General features: G+C 37.7%; 1 protein-coding gene across 1 annotated transcript; it reads right to left on the bottom strand.

Moving 5' to 3' along the window:
• Window positions 1–4,063: 4,063 nt before the first annotated feature.
• fam166b (family with sequence similarity 166 member B) lies at window positions 4,064–12,960 on the bottom strand. Its single transcript, XM_053476183.1, has 6 exons — window positions 12,882–12,960; window positions 10,541–10,785; window positions 9,517–9,671; window positions 7,034–7,166; window positions 6,126–6,338; window positions 4,064–5,574 (listed from the first exon to the last, which is right to left on the bottom strand). The coding sequence occupies exons 1-6, from the start codon at window positions 12,944–12,946 to the stop codon at window positions 5,483–5,485; spliced, it is 903 nt and encodes a 300-aa protein (XP_053332158.1). The 5' UTR covers window positions 12,947–12,960; the 3' UTR covers window positions 4,064–5,482.
• Between the last annotated feature and the right edge of the window lie 5,257 nt (window positions 12,961–18,217).

Here is an 18,217-nt window from a genome sequence, read left to right as displayed (position 1 = left end):
TTAAGTAGAGCTAATTTTTCCTCCATTTTCCTGTCTTTTCTAAATGTTTTGATGTAAAAAAAAACCATATTTAATTATAGTGTTGGGAATTATTAACATCTGTAATATTTTTTGGGCGGCTGGAACGAATTATCTGCATTTACATTATTTTCAATGGGAAAATTTGTTTTACAGTACGGAATTTTTGAATGAAATTCTAATTAAATGAGTATTCTTTTCTGTTACTGCATAATTGTTTTTCAGTTTCACAAATATCAAATCCAGTGACATTTTTTCCCTATTTTCTTTTTTTTCTACTAATCATGGATATATTTTATATTTTTTGAAAATTAAATATGAAATATGTGAAAAATGTGAAATATGGCCATGTCATCAGGGAAGAAGAACTTCACAGAGGTGATAACCTGGTCATTTAGGACGTACATTCAGGTCGTCAGCTGACTTCATTTTATTGCCCCATAACGTCACTGGGTCTAGACCTGAGTGACTGAAGCACCCCAGATCATAACACTGTCTCCAGAGGCTTGTACAGTGGACACTATGCATGAAGCTTCATGCGCTTCCCTTCTTACCCTGATACGCCCATCACTCTGGAATAGGGTCAGTCTGGACTCATTCATATCTCAATTTTTATGCTCTGTAGCAAATTCAAGCCTTTTTTCTGATGAGTCTCACTAACAAGTGGTTTTCTTATGAACACACAGCTGTTTAGACCCAATCCTGTGAGTTCTCATCACATTGTGTTTGTTTATGGAAATACTTACTTTCACTATTAAACATAGTTCTAGTTTTATTGTAAATTTTTAACCATGCAACTTCACCAAGCATTTAAGTTCAGCACTATCCTTCCAGGTTCTAATAATGTGTTTAAGGGTACTTAACTCAGTTCCAGTCATTTAAAATATCTAGTTGTTTTCTTTGCTTGGTGCAGCCCAATAATTTAACTCTTCTAAAATGTTTTTTGGCCAGGCAGTGTATATTAATTTGTTAAATCACCACACCACATTATTTAGTTGTTTTTATTGTTGCTGTGTTCTCGTACTCATTCTAAATATGTTTTAAGTGCTAGCCAGCCAAAACCTTTCTGCTATTTGATTACCGTAATTTCCGGACTATAACCCACACCTGACTATAAGCCGCATCTAGTACATATTTTAAAGGAAAAACCATTTTGTACATACATAAACCGCACCTGACTATAAGCCGCATGTGCCCACATTGAAACATGGGATATTTACAAAGAAAGACGGTACACAAAAAGAGTTTTCAATGTTTTAATAACATAACTTAGCTTTTCTTTTTTTTCGACTTTTTACATTGCTCCAGTTCTTCCCGCTGCCCTTTCCAGCGTCTCACCATCGACTCATCTATGCGAAATTTACGTGCTGCAGCTCTGTTTCCTTCTTTATCGGCCAACTCGATTACTTTTAAATTGAAAGCTGCGTCATATGCTTTTCTTTTTGCATTTTCCATGATGAGGGTAGGCTTATGCTAATTTTATTCATGTACAAAGCGCGCGAAGTTACCGTACGTTAAATTTCTTCTTCTATGGTGTTTCTTAGCGGTTGTGACTCGCGTCTTCCTCGACAACACATGTCTTTTCTGCTCGAGGGCCCCTGGCGGCCGTTAGAAAAAATGCATACATTAGCCGCATCTCTGCATAAGCCGCAGGGTTGAAATTGTGTAACAAAAGTCGCGGCTTATAGTCCGGAAAGTACGGTAATTTCTCAGTGAATTATGTAGTAGGATAACCATGCAGGATCGTTTAAATGTAGCATTATGTTTAAATGTTCTGTAGATACCTTTTGACTTTCACTTATACTTCCAAGTCAAAAGCCAGTTTTACACCATTGTGTAAAGAACCATTTCATTAAATAACAGTCAACACAAAATGAAATGCCTATCTGTAAGTACATGTGCCTCTAGTGGACAAAAGCAGAAACTACATATTTAAAGGAATAATAATACAATAGTAATTGTAACAAAAAAAAATCTGATCTCTATGTATGTATAGCGTATCTGTAATTAGAGAATTTAATTACATAGGAGCATTTTTACAAACTTCATTTTTTAAAACTCATTTAGAATAAATGTCTATGGTGGACTTGTGCAGTCACTAAACATTATTGATTCGATTAAATTAGAGTAGATTAGAGCCATTATGAAGAGCATAAGTAGCAGACACATCACAATATCAACTGTTCAAAGGAGTTCATTGAATATTCTGGATGCCTTCAACATTGTTTGATGATGTATATTTCCTAATGATGATCTCATTAATTTTATTTCAGGACAACGCTTCAATTTAATAGAGGTTGTACACAATTTTCTCCTACATCTGTTTATTAAACACTTTCAGTAGAATCTATTTATATTTGTCCTTATAATTGTATAATTTTGCACCATTGTGTAAATCTGTTCTCTATGTACAGTATGTATAGCTTAGTATATACAGTATATATATATATATATATATATACACACACACACACACACACACACACACACACAATTATATAATTATGTAATGATTTTTAAACTTACTAGTGTTTGTTCCCTGAAAGAACGCTCTAATAATGCTGTTTTATAATTGTGCTGATGTCATAAATGTGCAAGGGCCCTTTTGTCCTTTTAAGGATTGTTTACTTATTTATTTATCTATTTTCAATCATCCTGGCTCTTATTGGGGTCTTAACATGCTCAAAAACTCATGGAAATCGTCACACAAATTTGCTGCCATAAGGACGCCTGCAAGCCTGCAAGCCACACTAGCACGTACGGTATACATGTCAAACTCTGTACACTTCTAGATCTCATTAAGCTGAACAATTTTCACTCTGCTTGTCATCATGGGCTCAACTCAACACAAGGTCAGATGCTTTGGGTCATTTGCAAAACGCACATTTCTGACATCAGAACTATTAAACACAACCACTAACAGTGTTGAGGGACGTTACTTTTTAAAGTAACTGATTAGATTACAAAATTACTGTCTTTAAAAAGTAATCAGTTACATTACAGTGTTACTTTCTGTTAAAAGTAACTAGTTCGAGTACATTTTTTCCACCGCAAAAAATAAAAAACTCCTTTGTGGTTCCTCATGCATGTTGTTTTAGTCAAGATCTTTATATTATTATAATATACTGTATTAGCCCGCTTATCGTCGCTTGCAACTATATATATATACCCTTGTATTTAAACTGAAGTGAGAAGATTTTCTGAGTAAGTAATGACCAAAAGGAAGTTCCTTGACACTTTTTTGAAATTTTTATTTAACTTATAATCCAGTTGAACACCTGTTGCATAACAGTAGGTATTTTGTGCCATCATAACCACAAATAAATGAATCCTTTATACTTTAAAATTATAATTTAATTTTCTATCACACCACTGTCAAGTTTTGGATTCTGATTGGTCAGAAGGTGATTCATTTTTGTATATAAAAACAGCACCAATAACAGGGTTAAGTTCATGTGTTTTGGTTTACTAATAAGTTATCTGCTCTTTAGTAACACCAGGTATGTATGTACAGAATGCTGGATACTCAGTGTTCACACATGCTCCAGCTGCTATAATCAACTTATGTGAACATCCTACAACACTAAATGCAACTAAAGCAGATAAAAGAAATTATGGCATGTCATTCATTAATGAATTAAAAAAAATAATTGTTGGCAAATGTCTGTGGTAACACATTTATACAGTACTTTAGCGTGTGCTGTTATTGTAAAACTCCCAACCCTGGAGGTGCGACACTAATTTTAACCCCAAGACAACATGATAAACATACAATAAATTTTATGTCTGAATTAAACCTAATTAATATTTCAGCATCCTGGAATAACAGATCATATCATGATACTATGATTAGAATATCTTATTTTCATGCGAGTGTAACATAATTGTCAAAAATAAATAAAAATAAACAAAACTCCATAAATGTTCTGTTAGATTTCATGTCAGGGGGTAACCCCTGGAGGGCGCTCCACATGCTTTATTTTTTGGACTTTGTGTTTACTCGTGACTTTTATATTAACATGATTATTTACTACTTCAGTTTCATAATTGTTTAGTATTGTTTTGATCAGTGCGTTTATTTAAGCCTCAGTCTATCCTAGAGCCTCGGTCTCGCATCTGTTATTATTATTCAGTTTTGTGTTCCGATCTGATTTGTTGTTGTTATTTATTTATTTATTTTAGTTTATAATAAATGATTTAATATTTGCACCTGTGCCGTGCCTGTGAGTACCATCCTGACAGAATGCGAGACCAATATGGCGAAACAAAAAGGTCAACCCTAAATGTTTGGGGTTTTTTTTTAGGAGGGGGGGTTTATAAGAAACACGGCAGGAGGATTTGCCTTTAGGGGCAGACTCCTCAACATCCTTGCCATCTCCTCGCATTGTGCCAAAAGTAACGCGAGAGAAAGAAAAGCAATTTCGTGAATGGTGCTTCAGAGGGAGCCTGGAAGAGGTGCACAGCATGAAGAGCAGCACAGTATAAAGGTAAGGAACAAGAATTTAGGGCGCGGTAGTCCAGAATCCCCCATACCTCATGGCAAGGAAGGGCAGATGACACGGCACAACTGGGCGCGGCATCCAGCAACGAGCCAAAGACTTCACATTACACTGGGACATTTGCCGAGCTGTGCTCCCGGCTCAGCATGCGGTACAGTGGATGCAGGAACTCGTCATACAGATGGCTCACCTTGAAGTGGAGGGTGAGAGGGAGACCACCAGCCCCAGATCATGGCTCGAGTTAGGTTACATTTTTTTCGGAACTGTAAGGTCTGAATTATCTGATAGCTCTGTCATATGACCTGTTTTTAAAGGCCATTGATAACACTGCTCTGTTTCCTGCTATCTCTGGTTGCTCTGCTATATTTCTTAATAGCTCGAGTAGCTCTGATCTAATAGCTCTCCTGACGCCCCAAGGTGCTCTCCGGGTGCCCTGCACTGCCTGAGCCATATGCCCTGCCCCTGAGCCACACCCTGCACCACCTGAGCCACGAGCCCTGCCTCTGTTCCACGCCATCCACCACCTGAGCCACGGTTCACTCTGCTTCAGCCAGACACTGCATCCTGTCCATCTAGCTCAACAGCGCCCTACATCGTCAAGGATAATCCTGGAGGGTGTGCCACATGCCATCAGACTTTCACTTTTGGTTCACAATTCGTGTCCAGTATTGTCCTGGATCAGTGCCTGTATTTAAGCCTCAGTCTGTCCTAGTGTCTTGGTCTCGCGTCCGTGTAACTGTTATTCAGTTTCACTCTGTTGTTGGTCCGTAGTTATTCTGTTTGTCGTCCGGCTGTTTAGATCGGTTTGTTTATGTCGTTGTCTAACTCAATATTTTGTTCATACTTATAATAAATGTTTAAACATCTGCACTTATGCCGTGAGTACCAACCTAACATTTTACTTTAATTCCAGCTACATTTCTCTGATTAAACCAGCTGCTGAGGTCCATCCAAAGCTCCATCCCTCATTCCTCGCTGCTTTTCCTGCGTGTGGTGCTCATATCTAGCGAGTCGCGGGTGAGCTGGCCGTACGTCTGTCCGTATCGAAACTTGTATCCTGTTGGCATGGAAACATGTCAGTTTAGCCAAATAGAATTTTCCCAACCACTAGACATGAAAATCAGCTTTACAGCAGCTTCAATAAATAAATAACCAATTTATATGTGATCATTTGTTTTTACATTTACTTATATGCAAAAAGTCATGTAAAAATAAAAAGTTAAAATGAATATATTGTTTTTTAATAAGCCAGATAAAAAAAAATCTTGTGAAAATAAACCAATAATTTACAAAATATGAAAATATATTTTTTTAGAATTGCATAAAAATAAATGCTTCTTATAAAATCAAATGTATAAACAAATTATTTGGGAAGTCTAATTCTGAATCTAAATCTGAATTGTGTGTAAACGTTGCATAAAAATATGCCATATTAGTATTTAAAAATAAATATGTGTAAACAATAACGTGAAAAGTATTAAAAATAAATAGCATAAAGCTTCTGCAAAGTGTCCAAAGCATCATCATGTCATTATTAACATTATTAATAGAACACATGATAGCACATTGTCCCTGCACATTCCTTAGGTTCTGAAAAGCCTCTGGTACCTGGCACGTGTCCGGTGAAGTGGGGCAGCATGCCCGGGTGTGTGCGGTAGATGGACGGCATTGAGTCCATATTGTCACTGCTTTCTCTTGTCAGGTCGAACGCAGAGTGACTTCTTTTCATCTGCTTGCCAAACTGGATCAGTGCCTTGTTGGTGGTTATGGGATAGCTAGAACCCACCAGGAACTTGGCTCTGGGGACGTAGCCAGTAAAACCTGCAAACACATCAAGGTTAATCTCCTTAATCTTTATCTAAAGTTTAATCTAAAATCCTTAATCTTAATCTAAAGTTTAGTCTTCAGCTCTTCAATAAGTGTCACACTGTAACGAGCACTGTTGATTGATAAACTTTTTTCCTGATCATGTTCCAATACTTCTGGCCCTTGAGAATCCCAGAAAACTGTAAGCATTTAATTAATTTTTTTAGCTGATGGTTGACTTTTAAACTGTTTCACGGTCAGCGATAAAAAATGTTAAAGTGATCGAAGTGATGAATCCGTGTCTCGTCACCAGTAATGATTCTCTTTAAGAAACTATCACCGTACTGGTCAAAATTTTTGATTTGCAGATATTCGAACGCTGCTGTTTATGCTTTTTTGTAAGTTGTTTTGCCACCAGGTACACCCTCAGACCACCCAAAAAAAAAATTTAAATCACTGCACACTGCTCTTCTTTACAAATCAACTGATGTAACACGTTGACACCTGCACAGCAGTGACTGGGGAGACAGGAGCCTTAAACGGAGAGCGCTGATAAGACCCTGATTTTTAACACTAAACTATCCCCTGGATTTTGTACTGTGTATTATCTGTCACTATAAGTGTCGCTGGGTTCAGTGTGTATTCTAAACTGTGTAACTATGTACTGTGTTGTTGCTATGAAAAAAAAAAAAAAGGTTTGCGTGTCTCACCTGAAATAAAGTACTTGTATGGGTCGTCGTTTTCCATTGAATATGGAGAGGCGAGAGGCTTCCAGCAGCGCGGGGATTTACAGGGAACCGGTTCTTTAGAGATGGTCAGTAAAGGGGTGTTCAGTGCTCGTGGCTAAGGTAAAGAAAAACGGGAAAAACGGAAAAAACGGAAATATAAGCTAAGTTCAAGATTAATCAGGGTAAATCTGAGCTCTGCTGCTTCAATTGTGTACTCAACCTATTTGCTCTGAATTTGAATGAAATAAGTAAAGTTCCCTTTGAGTAAAAGGTAAAGTTCCCTTTGATATTACTAATAATGTATGAGAAGAAACACCATTTTTATTAGTTTAATATTTATTACCCCTCAAAATTTTGACAATAAAAGGGATAGCCCCAAATAAAAAAAATTGACAATGTCAGTAGTGGGTGGTTCCACCATTTGCCGCAATGACAGCTTGACAGCGACGTCTCATGCTCCTCACTAGCCTCATGATGTTGTTTTGAGGCAATGCCTTCCACTCTTCTACAAGTGCTACACGCAGTTCTGCCAGGTCACGTGCAGGTGGGTACCATTATCCAGTCTCTGCTTCAACTGTTCCCAGGCGTGCTCTATGGGGTTCAGGTCAGGGAACATTGATGGCCATACCATATGAGGCACTCCAACTTCCTGAAGTCAAGCTGTGACAATTCTGCCACGATGTGGAGGAGCATTATCATCCATGAACAGTAAGTTGGGGGTGTGCTGGCGGAATTGGGGGATGATGATGGGTTCTATGATGTCTCTGAGGTAAGAACATGCAGTGACTGAGCCATGTACAATAACCAAATCTGTTTTGCGCTGACTGGTGATGCCTGCCCAGACTGTTGCACCTCCTCCACCAAAGCAAACCCTGGTGACCATTTTGACCTCATCAGTGAACAGGACGGTAGACCACTGCTGCATTGTCCAGGTCACATGGTCTTGTCTTGTGCCCTCTGCAAATGTTCACGGCGGTGTCTTGGTGTCCGTGGAGTCACCTGCAACGGTCGTCTGGCATTCAAGCCAAAGCGGTGGAGTCGGTTGCGAATGGTTTGTCTGGAAACCCTAGTGCCCCTTGGATCTCGTAAACAGGCTTGCAGCTGTGTGGCAGTTGCATAACGATGTCTAAATGCATAGGTCCTTAGGTACTGGTCATCGTTGCAAGTCTGCTGATGACACTTTGAGACACACCAAGTTCACGAGCAACATCTGACTGCCTGCCACCGACCCAAAGGCGCGCAATGGCCAGGTGGCGCTGCTCGTCCGTGAAGTGACGTCGTTGTGTTAATGGCTGTTTGAATGATGAACTTGGAATGACTTACTGACAATACCAGCTTTTTATACCCACAGTATGTTAAAATTGATGCCATATTAAAAAAGGTTGTCTTTTGGGATTGGCCTCAATATAAAAAGTAGAAAGTACAAAATCAGTACAAAATCACCTGTACTATATATAAAACGGTACAAAAGAATTCGGCTAACTTGGGACGCACCTCATTACGAATACACCATGATGGGTAATGGTGGTAGTAGCAGAAGTATAAATACCACCACTGAAGTGATAGTAGTACTGATACCAACTTTCATACTCATCCATTACTACGAGTAATAGTAACAATAGTAGTAGAAGTAGTAGTAGCATAGCTTAATACTGTGTACCACTAAGAGGCTAGAACAGCTGCCTGCTAAAACCCACGTTCAAAACCAGTCATGGAAGCATTTTCAGCAAGAATGTTACATCATCTTAAACAACACATAGTCTCTCCTTCCACATTGCCTCTAAATCGTCCGTGTTGTGTTTCGACCTTTTCATTACTGCTAGTTAACATGAGAACGAGCTTCCGCCAACACACTGACAGGTTCACAGCTTTGTTCGCGGTTCAAGGCTGAATCCTAAATCCCTCTCGAACCGCTGCACAAGGGCATTACTTGATGTGTGCAAGAAGGAATTCTGTTACGAGGGAATATGGAGTGTGTGGAAGTGCTGGATTAAAGCAGGCAAAGAGTTCGAGCCACAGAATAAGACAAGACAAGACAAGATCAAGGAAGGAAGCATTAGACATTTTTTAAGGAAAGATGGACTGGAAAAAACGATAAGGGAGAATACTTTAGGACTTTTGGTGGTAATGTAACCTACCGGAGTCCAAATGATATTAAACAACAAAAAAGAAAAAGGATTCTACACCATATGGTACATACGTTACTGTGGCACATCTTTCCATTGGCTACACAGAACCAGCACCTGAACCCTGAGTAGTAGCAGTAGTCTGAGTGAGTGTGGATCAGAGTGTGGATCTCCAAATTTGAAGCAAAGTGTCCTGATTTCAGACTCGGTGACTCGCTCTGTTACTCGATCTCTGCTGCATAAATAATTAAACCCCAGCGACTCCACACCAGGAGGGCAATGAGAGGTGACAAAGGTTATTTTAAACTTTGTGTGTGTGTGTGTGTGTGTGTGTGTTACCTTGTTATCTGGAAATGCTCGGGTGAGCACAGGTTGCAGTTCAGCTGAAGCTGACCGAATTCTTGCCTCCTGTTCTGAATCAAATTCATTCATTGCTTCCTGACACGTTACAGCATAAGTCTTGGAGAAATAATTCTGACTTCTGGGGATGAAACCTTGATGTAAAAAAAGCACAAGAAGCTTTACACCAAAATACGTAATACCAAAGAATCCATAGCATTTAATCATTTGGAGTTCTTCATGTTCAGTTACCACCGACTGAGTGATCTGATTGGACGAGAGGCGTTCCAGGAGTGCAGATATCGAACAGCTGGGACATTTACCTACAGTATACGTATCGCTCCGCTACACAGGTGTTGTACAGTGGTTAATGACACTTGGTGTCTTAAACAAGGGATTGTACACCCTAAATAGTGCACTAGGTTTTCATTTAATGCTTGTTGGCATTTAAAGTTTGTTAATATTCTAAAGTGGAATAAGTCGAAATATAAAGTAAATCTTGTACATTTTTCAGGACTGTCCACCATCTCCATGGTTTATTCTCATCACCTTTTGGCTACAGAGTACAGAGTTTAAAACTACTAGTAACTGCCAAGGATACAGTACTGTATGTGTTGGTGGAGCAAAATAACTGGTTAAATAAAGAAACAAACAAATTAAAATCTATTGATAATAAATAGTGTATGTTGTACTGTAATATAAAAGCAATATCTCATTCGAGGTTGTGCTGTTTTGCTGAATTACCAGCATTAATTCACTTAATATACTCATTAATATTTACATTTACGCCTTTGGCAGTGCACTTAACCAGAGCTGCTTACAAAAGTGCAACTTGTGTGATTATGACTGCATCACGGCCGTGCTGCTATTCGACACAACAGCACTCTCTCCTTTGTGTTTAAGTGTGTATAGAATCTTTAAAAATAGCTATAACCTATTAAAATGTCCCGCTAATGACATAACTGGCAGACACATAAAAAAATCTATAACGTTATCATTTGGATAGCTTTGTAAACATAACAACCTGTGAAGCCTGGTATCATTTTCGGGGGCGACCTGCCCTGTCCTGTTCCTCTCCTCCAGATCTCCACCCTTGTGTTCTCCTTTGTGTTCTCCCTCGTGTTCTCCCTTGCATTGGAAGGTGCCATTCCTGAAGTCAGCACCAGTCTCGGAGAGCGTGAAATCTCCGGCGAGGTCAGGAGTTTGGCTGTGAGCTGAGCGTACGGCTTCCCCATGTGATATTTCAGCTGTGGACAGTAACCCGTGTAGCTGCATCGTAAAGAAGTATGCGGTATAAATAAAGTGTAAATATAAACTTGAAATGCTTTTCTGTTCAGATTTTTTCTTAACTTGATGTTAATTCATAACAACTTTGCTAAAACAGAACGATATAAAAGAAACTATTTATGAAGGTTAAAAGTTTTGGCACTCCACGAATGCATGAATTTAACTATTATTATATCATAATTTAATAAAATTTATTTATTAAATAAAAAAAAAGTGATTTGGTGAAAGAGTTACTACAGTATGACCGCCCCAAAGTTGATTATTTTTTTGTAGCTTAGAAGAAAACAGTGTTAAACTCTCTCTCTCTCTCTCTCTCTCTTTAGAGAATAGCTTGTCAAATCACAGAGATGCAAAAACTGTACTGAACTCTGTCATGAAAGTTTCAGAAAATGGTTCATACCGTGTGCTGCCAATCAAAGCAAGCAGAGAGAAGATATGTTAAGAGAGAGTGATTCATTTTTTTAATTAATGAGTCAAAACAATTTTAAATTACTTTCACTCCGTTAATGACACTAGCTCTTGGTGGCCAGCTTCGCCAGTCACAATTAGTTACGTAGTTCCTCCAGTTGTGGAAGGATTATGCGTTGGACATAATAACTGGTTATTTAAAGAAACAAATCATAATCTGCTGATAATAAATGTTGTTTATAGAACTGTTGTATTAAAGAAATATTACATTCAAGGTTGTGCTGTTGTGCTGGATATCAGCACAGTGGTGATTACTCTCAGTACTCGAGCTGCATGCTCGTGCCTTCAGCCACATCACAGTCGAACTGATATTCATCACAATAGCACTCCCTCTCGTGTGATATTGCTTAATTACACCAGCAAGTGATATTATTACGATGGTTTTGTATCACAGTCTACTGGATTTGCAACATTTTTTGCCCATCCCTAAATTACAATGTAGTAAATTCATAATGTTTTTATCACTGTTTAATCTGTGACTTAATCTTTGTTGTCAAATTTTTTCTTCTTTCCTTCTATCTATCTATCTATCTATCTATTGATCTATCTATCAATCCACTATCTAACTAACTAACAAACTACCAGTCAGAGCTTGTGTTTAACTTTATCACATTTTTGCTGAAACTTTATCCAATGGGCTCATCTTAAATCCTCTAAAAGGCAGTGACTGAGAAACAATTGTGATCTCCTTCACTGTAATTACACCCCTTTAATACACCACATACTGTATAGGCCAGCTTTGTCTTTTACCTCTGAAGCGTAATAATTTGCACCTTTATGTGCATTTACTTGAAAGAACATTTGTAAAGATTTAATGTCATCTGAGAACAGTTAGTTAATTAGAGGAGCATGCATAAAGCAATAAGACGAGAATTCATGAACACATTTCATTCTCCCATTTATTATAATAATGATAATAATAATAATAATAATAATTGTTATTCTTGTTGGTGGTACTGTATTAATAAGAGCAGGGACAACTATTATTATTATTATTATTATTATTATTAATATAACAAGAGCAAGAATAACTATTATTAGTATTATTATTATTATTATTACTTGCTGTGGAAACCACTTAAAGGGAACAGCTGAAAGGCAAAGATTATTATTATTATTATTATTATTTATTTAACTATTATTGCAATAATAACAATTATTATTATTATTATTATTATTATTATTTGTCGTAACAACCCTTACAGGGAAAAGCTGAAAGGCAAAGATTATTATTATTATTATTATTATTATTATTATTTGTCGTAACAACCCTTACAGGGAAAAGCTGAAAGGCAAAGATTATTATTATTATTATCATAATTATTATTATTTATTAAAATAGCTTTAATAACAATTATTATCATTATTATTTTGTATATTAAACTAGGTTAAATAACAATTATTATTATTATTATTATTATTATTATTATATATGCATAGCATTTCTCTGAAGCTTTATTGCTTTTTAACCCCGTTGCCATTGGTTACGGTTAATCACAATAGCTTCTCAGTAACCTCAGTATTTTTTTTCTGTTAAATAAGGTTCTAAGCCCAGGTGTGCTGAGCCCCGGGTGTGTAGAGTTGTGTGTGTGCTTGCGCTCGGTACTGACCCCGGGATGTAGTGCGGGTCGGGGGTCACCAACATCCTGCTGAACTTCGGAGGGAACTGCTCCATCGCTGCACGGTCGTCTCGCGCTGTGCGTGCGAGTGTGTGCGTGTGTGTGTTTGCGTGTCACGTTGCCATGGCGCTCCTCCGCCAAGAAATGGAACGCGCAGGTGCCTCCCGCGGCACGTCATGACGTCATGAGAACGCAATAAACATGCCCTGATCATGATAAAGTTCCACATGGAACATGGAAAAGCAGGGTGTTATTTGTTCAGTCGCTAAACGGTCTGCTGTTACACCTTTATCATAATAATAATAATAATAATAATTAAAGTATTAATGTTGTGTTAATATCTATGCATATTCAGGGTGTTCATGTCAAACCGGGACTTTTGGTTTTGCAGAAGAACACGGCCATGGGAGTAAAAACTTGCTTAATATCTTTATATACAGTAATCCCCTGCTACAACAATGCAAACCATTAATATTATTACATATTAGATATTATTACATAACAGATACGAGCCTCCCATTTTAAATTCTCTGTACAAATCAAATTGGGACATGAAAATTTCCTGTGAAATTTCTGGTGAATGAAGGCACAGTATGGTGGGGAGACTCAAGCCACAGTAAAACATTTGAACGGAGCCCACTGCAGTCGTACCCGTGAACTTTCAGTGAAAATCCACAGATAACTTTTTTGCCTTGTGGAAGAGATGCATCATGGGAACCGTACACACAACCAATCATCCACCATCACTTGCACGTTACAGGACCTCGGCTGGGAGTTATTGCCACGTCTTGACATGTACAGTCCTGACCTTGCGCCCAGCCATTTCCACATGTCTGTGCCATTAAAGGAGTTCCTGGGAGGCCAGGGTTTCAGACGTGAAGAGGCAGTGTGATCATGGCTCTGGGTATTCTTACACTAGTAAAAATAACTATTATTATTATTATTATTATTATTATTATTATTATCTGAGAAATCTTTCTACCTTAATGGTATCCAAGCAGTAGTGAATGCTGGGATAAGTGCATTAGTGTGGCAGGGGATTATATAGAGAAATCTTTATAGTTGTTTTCTGTAATTCTGCTCAAACAAAAGTCCATCTTTGACTTAAACACAGCCATGAGAGTAAAAACCCTCATAATAATAATACATAGATAAGACTCATTAATCTAATGTAATCTTATCCCAGAGTGGAAATTTTAGTAATATAAATAATTAAATTAGTATTGATAATATTTATAAAATAAGACTGTATAAAAAATTTAAATATACACAGAAAAAGCCTAGCATAAAAATGTAGAATGTCTGGTTTTTAGTATATAGTAATTTGGAGATTTTAGCACTGTCTAGTGGTTGATATTAGAACCGCACCCTGTGTTTTATACTGTGCAGTAACTACAGCTTGATCTTTTATATTTTATTTATGGATTTATCAACTTTCTGACAGACAGACAGTGTGTGTGTGTGTGTGTGTGTGTGTGTGCGTGCATGCAAACAGGCACCACTATGTATTCTTTCACTTTAGGCCAAGTGCCTATTGTATCAAAGCTTTCCTTCACAGCCAAAACTGTACTTGTTTCGTCACAATGTCTGAAAAGCGGTAATGGAGAGATGGAATGTGTGGCTGCTGAAAGATAAACTACAATTTAGCTGAGTGGAAGTTTTTGCCCGCTGAGTCATTGTGTTTGGACTGGATTAGTGGAGTCAGACGTCGCACTTTATATCAGATGTGCATACAAAGCTAGCCAAGTCTGAGTAGATAGTGGAAAGAGTTTAAAAAAAATAATATTTAGTGTGTGTGTGAAAGTTTTTTTAAAACTATTACGATATTAACGTTTAGTGTATATTTGTACTGGAGCCGGATATAGCGAACACATTTAGGATCATGTGAACAGCTTTGTCATAATGTTCAAACACTAGAAACACATGTGTTTATTCATGCAAATGTGGAAACAACATAATACGGTGTTCCTTATAAAGAATCAGAATCATCCGGCGCCAGCCAGCTCTGCCAGCTACTAGGTGGAAACTCTGCCCCATGACACACATGACTCAGAAAACAAACTTGTCCTGCCTACAAGACGTGTCCTAGGGCAGAGTCACACACTCAAATAAAAAAACTATCCACCTTCTTTTACATATGTAAGGTTGGTTACGATTGGCTAGTAATACTGTGACTGACAGTGGCGAGTGAGTATGCCCCGCCCACCCAGACAGCACTGCTGCTTTTCTTGGCTTCCGGTCAGGGATGGCTGTGGCATCATCTGGATTTGAATTTACAATCTCCTGATGATATAAAAAACACTTTCTGTTATGATCCTCCAAGAAATGTCCTTTGAGAATTTGTTTTAGCAATTAATTCTTAATGTTAATCATAGAGTCAACTAAGGAATACAGTTTTTCTCCGGTCTAGCGGCTGCTTCCGCCGAGGGGGACCAGCACTGCATCCACTGCTGGGGTTTGGGCATTGGCTTGGAATTAAAACTGGGCCTTCCGCATGGCAGATAAGAAACTTACCACCAAGCCACCAATGCCCCTACTGGGACCACAGTAGAGAGCAAAAGTCTTGCCCTCCCACCTCCATTTCTTCATATTTCGCTTCCAAAGAGCCAGACTTTCTTGTATTTTTAATCTTCAATTTTTAATCTTGAGAAACAGTTCTCCAGGCTTTCTAAGGACAGTTTGTCTCCCTTTTTTAGTCCAGTCCCTGTACCTGATCAGTTTTAAAACAACATTTTTGGTTTGTTAAACCACAGAATGACTTGAATCATTCAAGCATGAAAAAACATCTGACCTTAGGTATGAACCAGTGAGAAACAGGTGCAGATGATGACAGATGATCAGGCCAGTGATTAGTATACTGCTGATGCTGAATGGTTAAAAGAGACAAGTGGGGAAATGAAAATGCTGCTAAGGTTGTTGCATAAACAGATTAAATTTACTCATTTGCTATTTAAATTTTATTTAATATGAAGAAATAGGGGCAGCTTAAGACATTTGTGACGTACTGTAGTACATAAAGTTAAAACATCTTTAACAGCACGTGTGAAGAAGGTGAGGTGCCAACATTTTTTAAATTCTCCACCCATTTAACCGTTTTTCCTTTTAGGTGTAGTTGTTTTAACAGACTCTCTGGGAGACGAAGAAAAGCCTGAACAAGAACACAAGAAAAAGACGACTCTTTATACTGTATGTCTTTGTGTCATAACATAAATGGTAACAGGAAACTTTATATATATTCATTCACGTTATTTAACAATATTTTGATTTATATTTTATCATTAAACAAGACTATAAATGGCTAAAAATGTACAACATTAAAAACATTTTTATAACTGACTCAACTAAGGAGAAATAAAACACTTGGAAACATCCTGTTTTAAGTAAACTATTAACGTCAGGATTACAGGAGTTATTTTGATTTGTCACTCCAAATTAATATAGTTTCCTATAACCGTAAAGTGTTTTATTTTTTATTTATTTCATTGGTGTAATTTGAGAACACTACCGGTCATATAACAGAACCCTGAGGTACACCTTGTGTTGAAGCAAATCAAATTTTAGTTTCTATTTTATATATATACAGTATATTGTACACAGTGGGGCAAAAAAACTTAGTCAGCCACCAATTGTGCAAGTTCTCCCACTTAAAAAGATGAGAGAGGCCTGTAATTTTCATCATAGATATACATCAACTATGAAAGACAAAATAAGAAAAAGAAATTCAGAAAATCACATTGTAGGATTTTTAATAAATTAATTGGTAAATTCCTCAGTAAAATAAGTATTTGGTCACCTACAAACAAGCAAGATTTCTGGCTCTCACAGATCTGTAACTCCTTTTTTAAGAGGCTCCTCTGTCCTCCACTCGTTACCTGTATTAATGGCATCTGTTTGAACTCGTTATCAGTATAAAAGACACCTGTCCACAACCTCAAACTGTCACACTCCAAACTCCACTATGGACAAGACCAAAAGAGCTGTCAAAGGACACCAGAAACAGAATTTTAGACCTGCACTAGGCTGGGAATCCACTATAGGTAAGCAGCTTGGCATGAAGAAATCAACTGTGGGAGCAATTACAATTTCCGTGTAAAGGAAAGAATGAATGGGGCCATGTCTCGTGAGATTTTAACTGAAAACCTTCTATCATCAGCAAGAGCATTAAGAATGAAACACGGCTGGGTTTTTAAGCATGACAGTGATCCCAAACACACTGCCCGGGCAACGAAGGAGTGGCTTCGTAAGAAGCATTTCAAGGTCCTGGAGTGGCCTAGCCAGTCTCCTTGTTGCCCAGCGACAGCCCCAAAACATCACCGCTCTAGAGGAGATCTGCATGGGGGAATGGGCCAAAATACCAGCAACAGTGCGTGAAAACCTTGTGAAGACTTACAGAAAAACATTTTCTGGATTTTTTTTTCTCATTTTGTCTCTCATAGTTGAGGTATACCTATAATGAAAATTACAGGCCTCTCATCTTTTTAAGTAGGGGAACCTGCACAATTGGTGGCTAACTAAATACGTTTTTTCCCCATTGTGTGTGTATATATATATATATATATATATATATATATATATATATATACAATAGATATGGACTAAAAGCTGTGCAGGTGTTACTACTAGCACTATGTCTCTTGTGATAAACTGGTACATTAACCATTTAATGAATAATTTATAGAGTAAATGGCAAAGTCCATTAAAGGGTTGTAATCTGATTTTATTTTATGCAAATGCAAAATTTAATAAGAATCATCATATTCTGCACCACTAAAAGCCACCGTTATCAATAACTTAAAAATCTGATTTTAAGTTTTTAATAACGGATATCTCTCTGACGCAGTTTACCTTAAAACACAGGAATATAAATCTTATCAATCTTCAGGAATGTACTGATGCTGTCTATCTGCATGTAAATGTTGTGTACGAGTAAAACTGAGTAATTTACAGCTTAAGTATTTGAGATAGTGACAGTGCTGAATAAGTCAAATTCCTCTCATGGAAGCATAATCATGCTAACTGACTGAAATACCACTGTTTTTTTTTTTTTTTTTTTGACAGTTTAGGTTTGGATGTTAGCCCAAGTGACTACAGGCTGTTTGCCTTTGAGTTTCGGTTTATGTTATGTGTGTGGTTTCTGTGTCTTTCTTCATAGAACCCTGTCACGTTCAGACGTGTCGAGGCAGATCAAGACTTCTGGGAAAGAATCAGAGGAAGCGCGAAAAGTCAAGTGGCCGTTCCACAGGGCCCAATCTGGGAGGATGAAGGAGGAATGTGGGCGGCCCATGACGGATGTCTTGAAGTCTGCGCGACGAGTTTCAGGCTGTACT

Source organism: Clarias gariepinus, chromosome 17 (assembly GCF_024256425.1).
Source record: "Clarias gariepinus isolate MV-2021 ecotype Netherlands chromosome 17, CGAR_prim_01v2, whole genome shotgun sequence".
NCBI classification, from domain to species: Eukaryota; Metazoa; Chordata; class Actinopteri; order Siluriformes; family Clariidae; genus Clarias; species Clarias gariepinus.
Note: the sequence above shows the minus strand (reverse complement) of the source record. Positions and strands in the feature narration are given on the sequence as shown.

Coding starts and splice junctions, on each gene's coding strand:
- fam166b (XM_053476183.1), bottom strand. CDS start 12,946: ATGGAGCAGTTCCCTCCGAAGTTCAGCAGGATGTTGGTGACCCCCGAC. Junction 10,786..12,881: donor GACCCGCACTACATCCCGGG/GTCAGTACCGAG, acceptor TTTACGATGCAG/CTACACGGGTTACTGTCCAC. Junction 5,575..6,125: donor CTTCACCGGACACGTGCCAG/GTACCAGAGGCT, acceptor CCATGCCAACAG/GATACAAGTTTCGATACGGA.